The 12,941-nt window shown below is 36.8% G+C and overlaps 1 protein-coding gene across 1 annotated transcript; it reads right to left on the reverse strand.

Moving 5' to 3' along the window:
- Nucleotides 1–1,157: 1,157 nt before the first annotated feature.
- LOC120420518 (ATP-binding cassette sub-family C member 2-like) lies at nucleotides 1,158–7,705 on the reverse strand. The gene is made up of 4 exons (XM_039583583.2): nucleotides 7,546–7,705; nucleotides 7,237–7,473; nucleotides 6,633–7,162; nucleotides 1,158–6,379 (listed from the first exon to the last, which is right to left on the reverse strand). The coding sequence occupies exons 1-4, from the start codon at nucleotides 7,588–7,590 to the stop codon at nucleotides 3,007–3,009; spliced, it is 4,185 nt and encodes a 1,394-aa protein (XP_039439517.2). The 5' UTR covers nucleotides 7,591–7,705; the 3' UTR covers nucleotides 1,158–3,006.
- Nucleotides 7,706–12,941: the final 5,236 nt, after the last annotated feature.

The following is a 12,941-nucleotide window of genomic DNA, read 5'->3' on the forward strand; positions in this document are numbered from 1 at the left end:
TTTAAGTATTTAAGTATTTAAGTATTTAACGGTACACATCAACCATAGCTTTTGCACCCAGATTTCTGATACAGACATTTTAGTATCTTCAAAAATACGGGAACTATCGATATGATTTTTTATTCATCCCCTAAATTACTGTCTTCAAAGTTATTTACAACAAAGTTTGACTATTTTTACAATCATATTCTTTCAGGATTGGGTTCGTAAGTTTGACCAATTTGGAATAAGAAGACAACAACTTCCTTGGCTGCTGTGCACCCTTAAGTATTTAAGTATTTAAGTATTTAAGTATTTAAGTATTTAAGTATTTAAGTATTTAAGTATTTAAGTATTTAAGTATTTAAGTATTTAAGTATTTAAGTATTTAAGTATTTAAGTATTTAAGTATTTAAGTATTTAAGTATTTAAGTATTTAAGTATTTAAGTATTTAAGTATTTAAGTATTTAAGTATTTAAGTATTTAAGTATTTAAGTATTTAAGTATTTAAGTATTTAAGTATTTAAGTATTTAAGTATTTAAGTATTTAAGTATTTAAGTATTTAAGTATTTAAGTATTTAAGTATTTAAGTATTTAGGTATTTAAGTATTTAAGTATTTAAGTATTTAGGTATTTAAGTATTTAAGTATTTAAGTATTTAAGTATTTAAGTATTTAAGTATTTAAGTATTTAAGTATTTAAGTATTTAAGTATTTAAGTATTTAAGTATTTAAGTATTTAAGTATTTAAGTATTTAAGTATTTAAGTATTTAAGTATTTAAGTATTTAAGTATTTAAGTATTTAAGTTTTTAAGTATTTAAGTATTTAAGTATTTAAGTATTTAAGTATTTAAGTATTTAAGTATTTAAGTATTTAAGTATTTAAGTATTTAAGTATTTAAGTATTTAAGTATTTAAGTATTTAAGTATTTAAGTATTTAAGTATTTAAGTATTTAAGTATTTAAGTATTTAAGTATTTAGGTATTTAAGTATTTAAGTATTTAAGTATTTAAGTATTTAAGTATTTAAGTATTTAAGTATTTAAGTATTTAAGTATTTAAGTATTTAAGTATTTAAGTATTTAGGTATTTAAGTATTTAAGTATTTAAGTATTTAAGTATTTAAGCATTTTACTGTTTGATGTGAATTGTTGAAGTAGTCGAGTTTTAGGGCACTTGAGAATTTTAAAATAATAATTAAACTCGACTTTTTTATTGAAAAGTTTCCTTTTTCAACAATCTCTCTTAGTTTTGTTAAAATCAGTAAATATCATGCCCAAAGCAGATTGTTTCATGAATTGCGCTATACTTGTGCAAATATTTAAAAAAAATCTTACGCGACAAAAAGCAAAGTTCGGGACCACACGTCTCCTGAAATCAGCAAACAGTTAGGCGTTCAAAAAAAGTAGCGTCTAGAATCATACCATACTACAATATCAAACAATAATAACCATGAAAAAAACGAAAAGAAAATGTTAGATTTTATCAACCACAGGGTGTTTCAAACCGAAAGAAACGCGAAACATTAGAAATTTTACTGTTGAACTGTTTTCTTGAAAAGATGAGCAAATGAAAAGAAAAGAAAAATCAAAAGAAAACCTTCACACTAACTCATATTGATATATTCTAACAAACACCAGTATATTTTAGCAAACAACACTCACCCTCTCACACACTCACTCACAGCGAAAAAATCACCCCCAAAACAACCATAAGCAAACAAGGAATTTTTCCAATACAAGCATGATCGAGCATGAACGAGCGAGAAGTCGAAGTAGAAGCAAAAAACAAAGGAGGCCTTATTAATCGAAAAGTTAAATGTTATTAAAGTAAGAAAAAGCAGAGCAAACAAATAACAAGAAATACCACAACTAGAACTAAAAGTCAAAGTAGGCGGTGCAGTGCAGCCTGTACACGGTGACGATAAACTTACTGTTTAAAAATAACAACAAATGAAAATATTAACGAACTGTTGAACAAACGTAGATTTCAGAAAAAAAAAAACCGTTTCGTAAACAAAACACACAACAACATTGAAAAGCGATACAAGGAACGAATCTGGTGAATTGAGCAAGTCCAAGTTTCATTTGTGACTCCATTTATTTATTTTTTAGTATTTGTGGATAATCACAAAATCTGGGATTTAAAACGATAAAATCTCATTAAGAAATCAATTGGTGGCTAGTTATGCGAAATGAGGCAAACATTGAATACTACTTAGGGTGATACAGTAAATAACAAAAGAAAAAAATCACACACACAGCTAACACGGTAGATAAATATTCAATTATAATCATATTTAAAAAAGGAGGGAAAGAAGAGAAAGCAAATGCTGAAAAGGATAGAATAAACTAGCAAAAATTGAAGCAAGGAACGAGTAAGCTAAACCACTATATTTACTAGTTATCGGCGTATAAATTCCAGTCATTGGTTACACACACAGATTATTTAATATGTAGTAGAGAACCAAGAGGAAATAGTGAAATAAAGAGAAGAAAAGATGCTGTTTATATGAAAAAATAAACCAAAAGTAAGGATGGATAAGCGGTTGTTTTACTCAAAATCCAGGATTTTCTTTTCTCTTCATTTTTACCTGTCTGTCAGGTTTGTTTGATAACATATTTAGCTGCTTACATTTTGCCTTATTAGCAAGTTTGCTAAAACAAATTTGACAGGCAGTTTGACAGTTTGACACTTTTAAGTTTGTATCCCGTAGGGTTGACAAAGTCAAACTAACAAGTGACAAACTGTCACTTTTTACAAGGTGCTCACGCACACTATCAAAACAAACGGTTGGAAGTATGTGTGTGAGCGCTGTGTGAAAAGGGTGTCAAACTGGAAAAGGACCCTAATGGTTTGACAGCAATCAGTGTTAAACCACCGGGGTTTGAGTGTAATCAAAACCATTGTCAAAAAAAAACTAAAAAAATATACATGACATTACGATTTATTACGTTAATAAGCGTCCTCTATATTTGATATAAAATACAATTGACATAAATCTTAGCTCAATTAAGTACCCCTCTCACAGCTCCATCAAATCTCCTTCCCCAAACTCACTAGGTCGATCCAGTTTCACGATCTTCCCTTGCCTCATGTACAGCACCCGATCAACCTCCCTGATCGTACTCTTACGATGTGCGATCATCAACACCGTACACTCTTTAAATGTCTCCCTGAACACCTGCTGTATGGTCCGCTCAGTTTCCCCGTCCATCGCCGACGTGGCCTCGTCCAGAATTACGATCCTGGTATCACGTAGGATTCCTCTGGCCAAGCAAAGAAGCTGCTTTTGACCCACGGAAAGGTTCGATCGACGATCATCAACCATCGTGTTGAGTTGCTCGGGGAAATCTGCGACAAGCTCTTTTAGCTTGCAGTGATCGAGCACTCTCCAAAGATCGACGTCGTTTGCGTGGACATTGGTGGGATCGAGGTTTTGCCGAAGAGTTCCCAAGAACAGCGTTGGATTTTGCGGAATGATCGTCAGACTTTGTCTCAGCTGCTTAAGCGGAACGCGATCAATGTTGACTCCGTCGATTTGGATTGTGCCTTTAGTTTGAGATGGGTAGAGTCGGAATAGTGAGCTGATGAGACTGGATTTCCCTGCTCCGGTTCGACCAACGATACCAAGCTTTTCCCGGGCACCGATCTCCATATTAATGTCCAACAAGGCATGAGTTCGCGATCCGTAGTCCATGCTAAAGTTGACAAACTCGATCTTTCCTTCGCTAGGCCAACCCTTCTGATCGCTACCAACTTCACAGACCTCCAATTCACTGTGATCGTTCAACGACTGATCAATACGCTCCAACGAGGTAGCGTTCTCCTCCAGAAGTGCCGTCGATCGCACCAATGCATTCAGCAACGGAATCAACCGCAATCCGTAGCTGATGTTGACCCCAACATTAGAGGCCCCAATCGTAGCCTCGTTATGGATCGCAAACATGGTCACAAAGTATATAGTGACCGCGCCAATTACCTCAAGCCGGATACCCAACCACCTACTGGAAGCCTGGTATAGGTACGAATAATGCTGGTGTAGATCGACGAACATCATGAACTGCTCACGAAAGCGATACTCCTGCCTGTAGGCGCGAATCGTCGTACGACCCTCGCGAGATTCGTTAAAGTGCAGGATGATCGGAGCGTTGCTGGAGGCGGCAAAACGCTTAAGTTGACGCGACGTTTCCAGGTGATAGCTGAGCAGCCAGTAGTAGAAGACCATGATCACGACGAGCACAATGATAATGTAGTAGCTTGTATTAAAGCAGAACAGGAACAAGATTGAGATGACACTCGAAAGATTGGTTAGGAGATCGCGAAAATTGAGCGCGATTTTCGAGTCGACTACATCGAGATCGGTTGAGAAGCGGTTCATTATTTGGCCGGAGTTGGTCGAGTCAAAGTAGTTCATCGCTTTGTGGAGTGTGCTCTGTAGGAGTTTGTTGTGCATCTGTTTTGATACGGCAGCACCGCGAACCGTTGTTACGGCGCTGTTGAGTGTTAGGAAGAATGCCAATCCCAGCACAAACAGACTGTAGATCCCCAGGTAGTAATGATCCTTCAAGGCCGAGTTATGGTTGGTAGTTGACCATTCCGCCAACCAAATCGTCGAGTAGATGTCACACAGTGGAATCAAAATGTTGATCAACACGATCAGCATTACTGAAATCCATCCGAGCTTCTCTAAGTACTTGAAATAGATTTTCCTGGCTATTCGACCCTCCTTGATCGTTTCCGATCTTCTCTTCACAAAAAGCTGTTCGTCAAACTTTTGATTATCACTTTTAGGCTCTTCCTCGCTCTTTCCATACAAAGAATCTTCCGTACAATACTTCTCCCGGTAAGACCCGTACGAATGCTTCTCCAAGATTCGACCACCCTCCATCAGCACGATCGTATCAGCGTCCTTCATCAACTCCACGTCCTGCGTAACGAGGACCACCGTCTTTCCAAACAACAGCCCACCCCTTCCGAATACTTTTCGGTAAATCTCCCCACTCACTTCACCATCCACCGAACTCAGAGGGTCGTCAAAAAGATACATCTCCGCACTCTGATATACGGCCCGTGCCAACACGATCCTCTGCTTCTGACCCCCAGAAACCGTCACACCCTTCTCACCAACAACGGTGGCATCACCCTCCGGGAACGAGCTCAAGTCCGGCAGCAACTCACACGCCTCGATCACCTCTTTGTACTGCAGTTGATCCCACTCTAGTCCAAACAGGATGTTCTGCCGTATAGATTGATGCAGGATCCAAGGTTCCTGTGACACGTACGAGCTGTGTCCAACGGCGCTGGCCATCTCCCCACTATGATCAAACTCGCCCAGGATCGCCGCCAGCAGGGAGGATTTGCCGGATCCTACGGGCCCGGTGATTGCTAGGAAGGATCCCTCGTATATCTGAAGGTCAATCGAGTGCAGGATAGGTTTACCGGTGATCGTGAAGTTTGCTCGCTTGATCGAAACTACTGGACGGTGCAGCGTCTTGCGACATTCTCCAAGGACTTCATCGAGTGAGTCCGATAGCTGACGAGATCGCGTCCCACCGGATGACGACTTTGGTCTTGGTAGAGTCGGTATTTCTGCTGCGCCTAGGAATGTGTTGATGCGATCGACTGACGCTTGCACGGCTGTCCACGTCGAAGATAAACTCGGAAGTACGGACAGTGGGTACTTGAGGATGTTGAACAGCGCGATTGACACGAATACTGACTCGAGGGTCAACAGCGAGGCGTCTCCGATGAGGATCATCATCCCGAAGGATGCCAGTGAGACCACAAAGGGAGAGATTACTCCGAGGAGGTATTTTGGAATGTCCCAGATGATGATCTTCCGGAGGGATTGGAGTTCTCGCTGGCGATACGCTTGAATACGATCTTGAAAGAACGTTTCCCAACAATACAGCTTGATCTGCTTTATCATACCGAGCGCTTCGTTGGTCGTTGATATCCGGGGATCTTTCCGATCCATGAAGTCCTTTTGAAGCAAGCGTAGTTTGTCAGTGATGAGCTTGGTAGCGAAAATGGTCACAACCATCACCAGGACACCGACTAGGGCAGACCACCAGTCCAAAACGATCACCAAACCCACAATCGATGCCACTATGATCAACGGTCCGGACCAGATCATGTGAACGTTTGGCAGTAGATCGATAAAGCGGGACGAATCCAGGGTCAGCAGCGTTACGTCCGCGTGGTTTGAGCTTGTCAGCTTGAGTGACTTCTCGTACACCATCGTCATCAGGACTGACTTGATCTTGAGGCCAATCTTCTGGGTATCGTACAAGTACTGGCCGTTCAAGGCCGCGATCAGCAGTGAAACGATGAAGATGCTGATAACTTGAGAGTGCGTTTCCAACTCGGTTGATCGATTCTGGCGAAGAATTTGACTGCAAGGGGAGAACAATGCTTCATACAGAAAATTTATGTCTGTTACAAGAAAATATGACAAAAGTTCGAAAGGAAAATAGTCAAAAGATGACAAGGTCGAAAGGTTTAAATATCCTTTTGAACAATGTTTTGCTTTCTGTTTGACTGTAATGAAACATTTTATAGGAGTAGAAACTTCACCCCATATATACTTCAACCTTTGTTCTTCAACTTTTTGTCCTTCGATTTTTTGTCGCACATCCAAGTACTCACCCCAGCAAAAATGGACAAACGAAGAAGAGTACGGTCAAAACTAGTCGATTGACTCCCGTGATGATCAAATCCCTCAAAAAGGGTCGCAGCATACTTCTGATCGATATCAAAGTAGGCGACGCTTCCTCTCTGATCGCAACCGACTCGTACTGTCCTCTGGATACCGTGACACCTCGTAAGGTTTTCATCAGGGTTGCAGCCTGCATGTCATCGTTCAGGGTTCCCAACTCATCTGATGATTTCGAACGATGAACCGCTCGATTAATGTTATTGAACCAGCTAAAGTACACCGATCTTATGAGATTTGGCAGGACGGTGGAGTTACTATGGCAACTTGAAATCACACTTGAGTAGGCTATGAGGAGGACTAGTGTCAGCATGATCCCTCCAAAAACCATGCTCTCGATGGATGACTGCTCGACCATGCGGATACTGTTTACCAGTAGATCCAGCGTCCAAAAGCAAAGCAGAAACGTTTGATCGCGTACATTGTAGTGTTCACCGAGATGAAGCAACGTCAGAGTTATAATCTGCATGGGGAAGACACAAGGAAACCAGGTAAGATTGTGCAAATCATGTCGACAAGAGCTGACTGATAACGTACGTAAGATAGCGCTTCAATGAGTCTTGTAGCGAGAAGAGTTGCCGGACGTCCGAAGTTCGAGATGGCCAGAACTAGAACGATCAGATTCAGCACACTCTTGGCAAACAGTAGCAACAGGTCCTTGGTGTGCCGACAGCTTTTCCCAAACGAATGCTTCCGGATGTAACGAATCTCGGACACCAGCAATGCCCAAAGCAACACATGCTGCGGAAGGTACGTGACCGATTCCAGGAATGTCTGCGAGTAAAGTAAACAACACTTGAAATACAAACCCCCATCAATAAATCAGCTCAACCAAAGTGTACACACCTCTCGTTGAAAGAACCTAGCCAAATACTCGTCGAAGAGTGCCATGACTAGTGACCGGCGCCGTCTAGCCTCATTTCAACAAATAGCAGAGATCACAGCAGTCCACACGCCCTTTTTGGTCGGAAGTCCGTCGGCTACTGAGATGTACTACAGCGGTTGGTCTCGTCTTCGTCCAAGTAGGTGCGCCTGCGCGCGCTCGCGCGTCAAAACAAAAGTGTTGCGCGTCGCGTGGGACCATTTAGACACAAGCAAGCCATGAGAAATTAATCGACGATTAGTACCTGCGGCCCTGCGATGCATGCGAATTGCATCGTGGCTGTGTGAATTTCTTGATTTGAACGCGATGCGACAGCGAATAAACTAACAAACTTTTGCCGGTGAGAATAATATCGAGTTGCAGTAGACAGCAGCTGCTGCAGCGCAATGACGTGGCGAATAATGTAAAATATTTTGCATTTTACAAAACAAACATCTGGATTAGTTTCTTATGTGTAGTCTGGCCTAATGTTTACCATTTAAAGGTTTCTAATATTTTTATTAATTTGTTGATTTGTTCAGGATATTCTATTAATGTTGAACTTACTTAATGATTTTGTGTCCAGCAAAAAAAAACAATGATTCACATACTTATCAAGAAATACTCACACCTGCTCTCCTGCACTTGTACTGCAGAAAATACTCACGTATATTCTCTCTATCGAGGAAATAAACCCTCTCGTACTCCACAATGGAATCCAATAAATGCAACTGCAGCCATACTCTTTCGTTCATTTCGTTGAATGAATTTGAGGACCATACCGAAATGACGCATTGAAATGAATTCGGCATCAACAAGATGAAACTATTGAAAATATATATATAAATTAAAGCTAAATAAGTTTATTTTCCAGTTATTTTTTTTTATTAAGCAAATAAAAAAGATTTTTATAAATAACAAAGAATAAGTGATTTTTTTATGATCATGAATTTGGAAATCACGATATTTTAATTGATAAGACTAAAAAATAAATCTATCAATTGAAGTTTTTTGAAATTTCTAATATTTTTTTACATTTTCGACACAGTTCTCAACAATTTTGTTGATTTTATTGTTTTAGGTAAATAATGGTATTTTGCTTAATGTACTTGTGCATTAATTGATTTTTTATATCTTTTGAAAATTATGACATGAAATTTGAAAAGAAAATGATGAAAAATAAAAAAGAAAATAAACGGCGAAATTTTATCTTTTGAGCAATTCTCTACGGAATCGGTCTTTTTTCTTGTTTTTTTTTGTTTTTTGTATTTTTTAATCCGGTTGAAACTTTTTTTTGCATCATTAGTTCGTTCATATAATTTTCCATACAAAATTGGCAGCTGTCCATACAAAAATGATATGCGAAAATTCAACAATCTGTATCTTATGAAGGAATTTTTTGATCAATTTGGTGTCTTCGAATAGGCAAAAAATCTTTGACCGAGTTATGATTTTTGAAACAATACATATTTAAAAAAAAATCGAAATATTGGTCGCAAAAATTTTTCAACTTCATTTTTCGATGTAAAATCGAATTTGCAATGAAAAAGTAATTCAGTGAAATTTTGATAAAGTGCACCGATTTCAAGTTATAGCCATTTTCAGGTAATTATTTTTCAAAATAATCGCAGTTATTCTTTTTTTTTAATTAGTGCCCATGTTTGCCCACTTTTGAAAAAAAAATTTGAAAGGCTGAGAAAATTGTCTATATTTTGCTTTTTTGAACTTTGTTGATACGACCCTTCGTTGCTGAGATATTGCCATGCAAAGGTTTAAAAACAGAAAAATTGATGATTTCCAAGTCTCACCCAAACAATCCACCATTTTCTAATGTCGATATCTCAGCAACTAATGGTCCGATTTACAATGTAAAAATATGAAAAAATATGTAATACAAGCCTTACCCGACAAACTTCGTTCTGCCTTCTTTTTCGTTTGTTGACGTTTTTAGCTTGTTGTCTTATTCAGGCTCCTGTGATCAAAATTTGATATTACGCAACTTTTCCCATACAATCTGCAGATGTTCCGGAATCGGTCCCAGAGTTGCCAAAGTTGTAACTTTTTTGCGTAAGAACCTTCCTTGGACTTTTACGAACTCAATGCAACAAAAAGCGCCTCGATCCGACGTTCCGTGTTCAACTGATTCGCGTTCGAACAAAACCATCCAAATTTTTTATATATATAGATTGAATGTTTAACCCTTTTGAAATGTTAGTCTTGATTCAAAAATTTTGAAAACATTGTTTTCACGAATGTTTAATATGTTGTTTAATATGTTGTTTAATATGTTGTTTAATATTTTATTATTGTAAATCGGACCATTAGTTGCTGAGATATCGACGTTAGACAATTTTGTGTTTGTGACTTAGAAAACATCAAGCTTTTCAAAAATATATTTTTTCAAAAGTGGGCAATTATGGGCACTTATTTAAAAAAATGAATAATTGCGATTATTTTGAAAAAAGTTACCTCAAAATGGCTATAATTTTAAAACAGTGCACTTTATCAAAAAATGATTTTAATTCGAAAAATGTAGTTGAAAATTTTTGCGACCAATATGTCGATTTTTTTAAAAATCTGTATTGTTTCAAAAAATCATAACTCGGTCAAAGATTTTTTGCCCATTCTGGCAATTTCTGAAAGTTGGCATTTGATGTCCTCTAAAACATATCAGAAAATGAAAAAAAATAAAAATAGTGTTTTTTTGCAAATCAAGTTTAAGTGACAAAAAGTGAAATTAAAAATCACCATAATTTTTTTTACCGTGTATCATTTTTTTTCAGTGTAGTCCATATTCATACCTACAACTTTGCTGAAGACACCAAACGATCAAAAAAATCCTTCAAAAGATACAGATTTTTGAATTTTCACATATCATTTTTGTATGGATAGCTGCCAAATTTGTATGGAAAATTATATGAAGAAACTAAGGATGCAAAATGGCTTCTTTGGGCATACTAAAGGCACCAAAAAAGTTTTAGCCGAATAAAAAAAAACAAAAATTTGAAGGGGGTACCAGCCTTCCAGCCATTTTTCAAAAAATTTTAGATTTGACAAAAAAAAACATTTAAGCGAAAACAAACTATTTGCGGTCAGCAACCTCATTTCTTCGATTCTCATATCTATTTCTATACGCAACTGTAATTACAAAAATGACAAGTGAAAATTCAATAATATGTATATCTTTTTAATTTTTTGAGGGGGACATAAAGTGCAATTGTTTCAGAACATTCCAGAATGAGCAAAAAAAAACTTTGACCTGGTTATAATTTTTGGAAAAAAAATGATTTGTGACACAAGACATTTTTATAATTTCTTTTTTTTTAATGTAAATCAAATTTGCAATCTAAAAGTACATCAGTAATACTTTAATCAAGTGTACATTTTTTATTTTAAAACAGCCAATCTTTGCCCATCTTTAGAAAAAAAAATTTGAATATACTGAGAAAATTACCTGTTTTGATAGCTGAAATAAATTAAAAAAAACAAACAGCAAAAAATAGACTTTCTTAGTATTGCCTTGTCAGACCTAATGGTCCGATTTTCAACTTTTTAAAAAGGCAACCTTTGTGAAATTTTCGGATCTCCTAAGAAACAAATATTTTGAACTTTGGAATCACATTCAAAAGGGCAACCATGTCGGTAAAAAAATGGCTGTTATCAAACTATGATTTATGGACCTTATGATTATAACCAACCAGTCCTGAAAGGGTTAAAGCAACTCTACGGAAACTAGGATTTGATAGTTGGGAATTTGTTGCCAATATTAAAAAGCCGGGATTACTAAATCATCATCTGGCATCGGAGTGAGAAAATTGTTCATCCACATAATACAACGATAAATTTTCATCAAAGTGTTCAAATTACGTTCAGAAGGATGTATATCAGCTGCAGCCAAAGGGGCTTCAAACGGAATTTGAACTTCTTAAAGCTATATCTCAGTCCTATAAGCCCAGGTGTTCCCTATGTTAATAGGACCTTTTCAAATAAAACTCTAGATTTCTTTTCAAGCAATAACCTATAAGAAAGGTAATTAAAAAAGTTTAAAAATTCATTTGAGAGCCTAATTACAATGTTATGATTTAAATGATTTGAATTTTGGAATTTACTGGACGAAGCTAATAAAAAATACAAAGAAAAAAGTAGGAATTCCCTTCTTCCTGTAACAAAGAATAAATGCATCTATTGTGGATTTACCATGTTGGAGAATATTCCTAAGATCCTTTCGGATCAAACGCATCAAAAATCATTGAAATCGGTTAGAAATGACCATTCAACTAATCGAAAAAATGTTTATTTTAAAGGTCCTTTAAGATAATGTGTTTTTTTATGTTTATAGGACCTTTCAAAAAAAAATCTTGGAATGTTTATCGAAACATTAGTCCTTCCACTTAACTAGTCTCCCATTCAGTGTTCTAAACCTTCAATTCTGCACCCTCATCGTGATTGATACGTTTCCCTTCGATTTACTTTTTGCAATGCTCTGTTTTGGATAGTCATTCTGTGCTCCGCAACGGGGTGCTGGTACTATCACTCCGATAAAGCCTAATTGGCGAAATAGACTCTTATCAATGCCTTGCCTCCCCCCATTTTTCCCCACTCCATAAGTGACCAATAAAATTTGAGACATGAAAAGATTTGTTTGTGAAAACGGCAATAGACATGTTTTCAGGTAATCGATGAATTACATCATTTGATTTGATTAAGAGTAGAAAAAATGGCCATGCTATTTACATAAACCTTTTTCCTTCAGATATGAATGTTCCATTCAACCCACGAAGAATGTTTTATCGAATTAGAAACAATTTACAAATTGATAGTTTGTATCGTCTGAGCTATACATTATTCAGTGCAACCAAAATTGATACGTGTGTGACTATTGCAATGACACGGGAAAAAAAGAATCATGCTGAACGACGATTTTTTTACTCACGTGAATCAAACAATTTTTCATTATCACGATCTGGTTGAGTGTAAAAGATTTAAAACTATCAATTGTTCCAGTGTGCACGAGGGAAATTCCACCTGTGGTTCAAATGGAACCACTTGAAAAGTGGACCACAACGAACTTCGCTTGTACCAAGTCACACACTTTTTCCAATCCACAGCCTTGATTAGACACTGTTAAAAAATGTTATCAAATTTAGTTTTTTTTATGTATTTGTTTTCAAAAACTGTTTTGCAGTTGCATGTTTTTATTCTACATTTTTAGGAAATATATTTTTTTTTTCACAGTTCCCCTTTCCCTCGATAAGTGACAAACAGAATTAGAACCATATCAAGTCCGGCCATATCTTATCGACAAACACTATCTTCCCTCGTCATCATCACCATCATCGACACCAAGTTATATTTTAACCCACAGGTCAACCACTGGCGC

Source organism: Culex pipiens, chromosome 2 (genome assembly GCF_016801865.2).
Source record: "Culex pipiens pallens isolate TS chromosome 2, TS_CPP_V2, whole genome shotgun sequence".
NCBI lineage: Eukaryota > Metazoa > Arthropoda > Insecta > Diptera > Culicidae > Culex > Culex pipiens.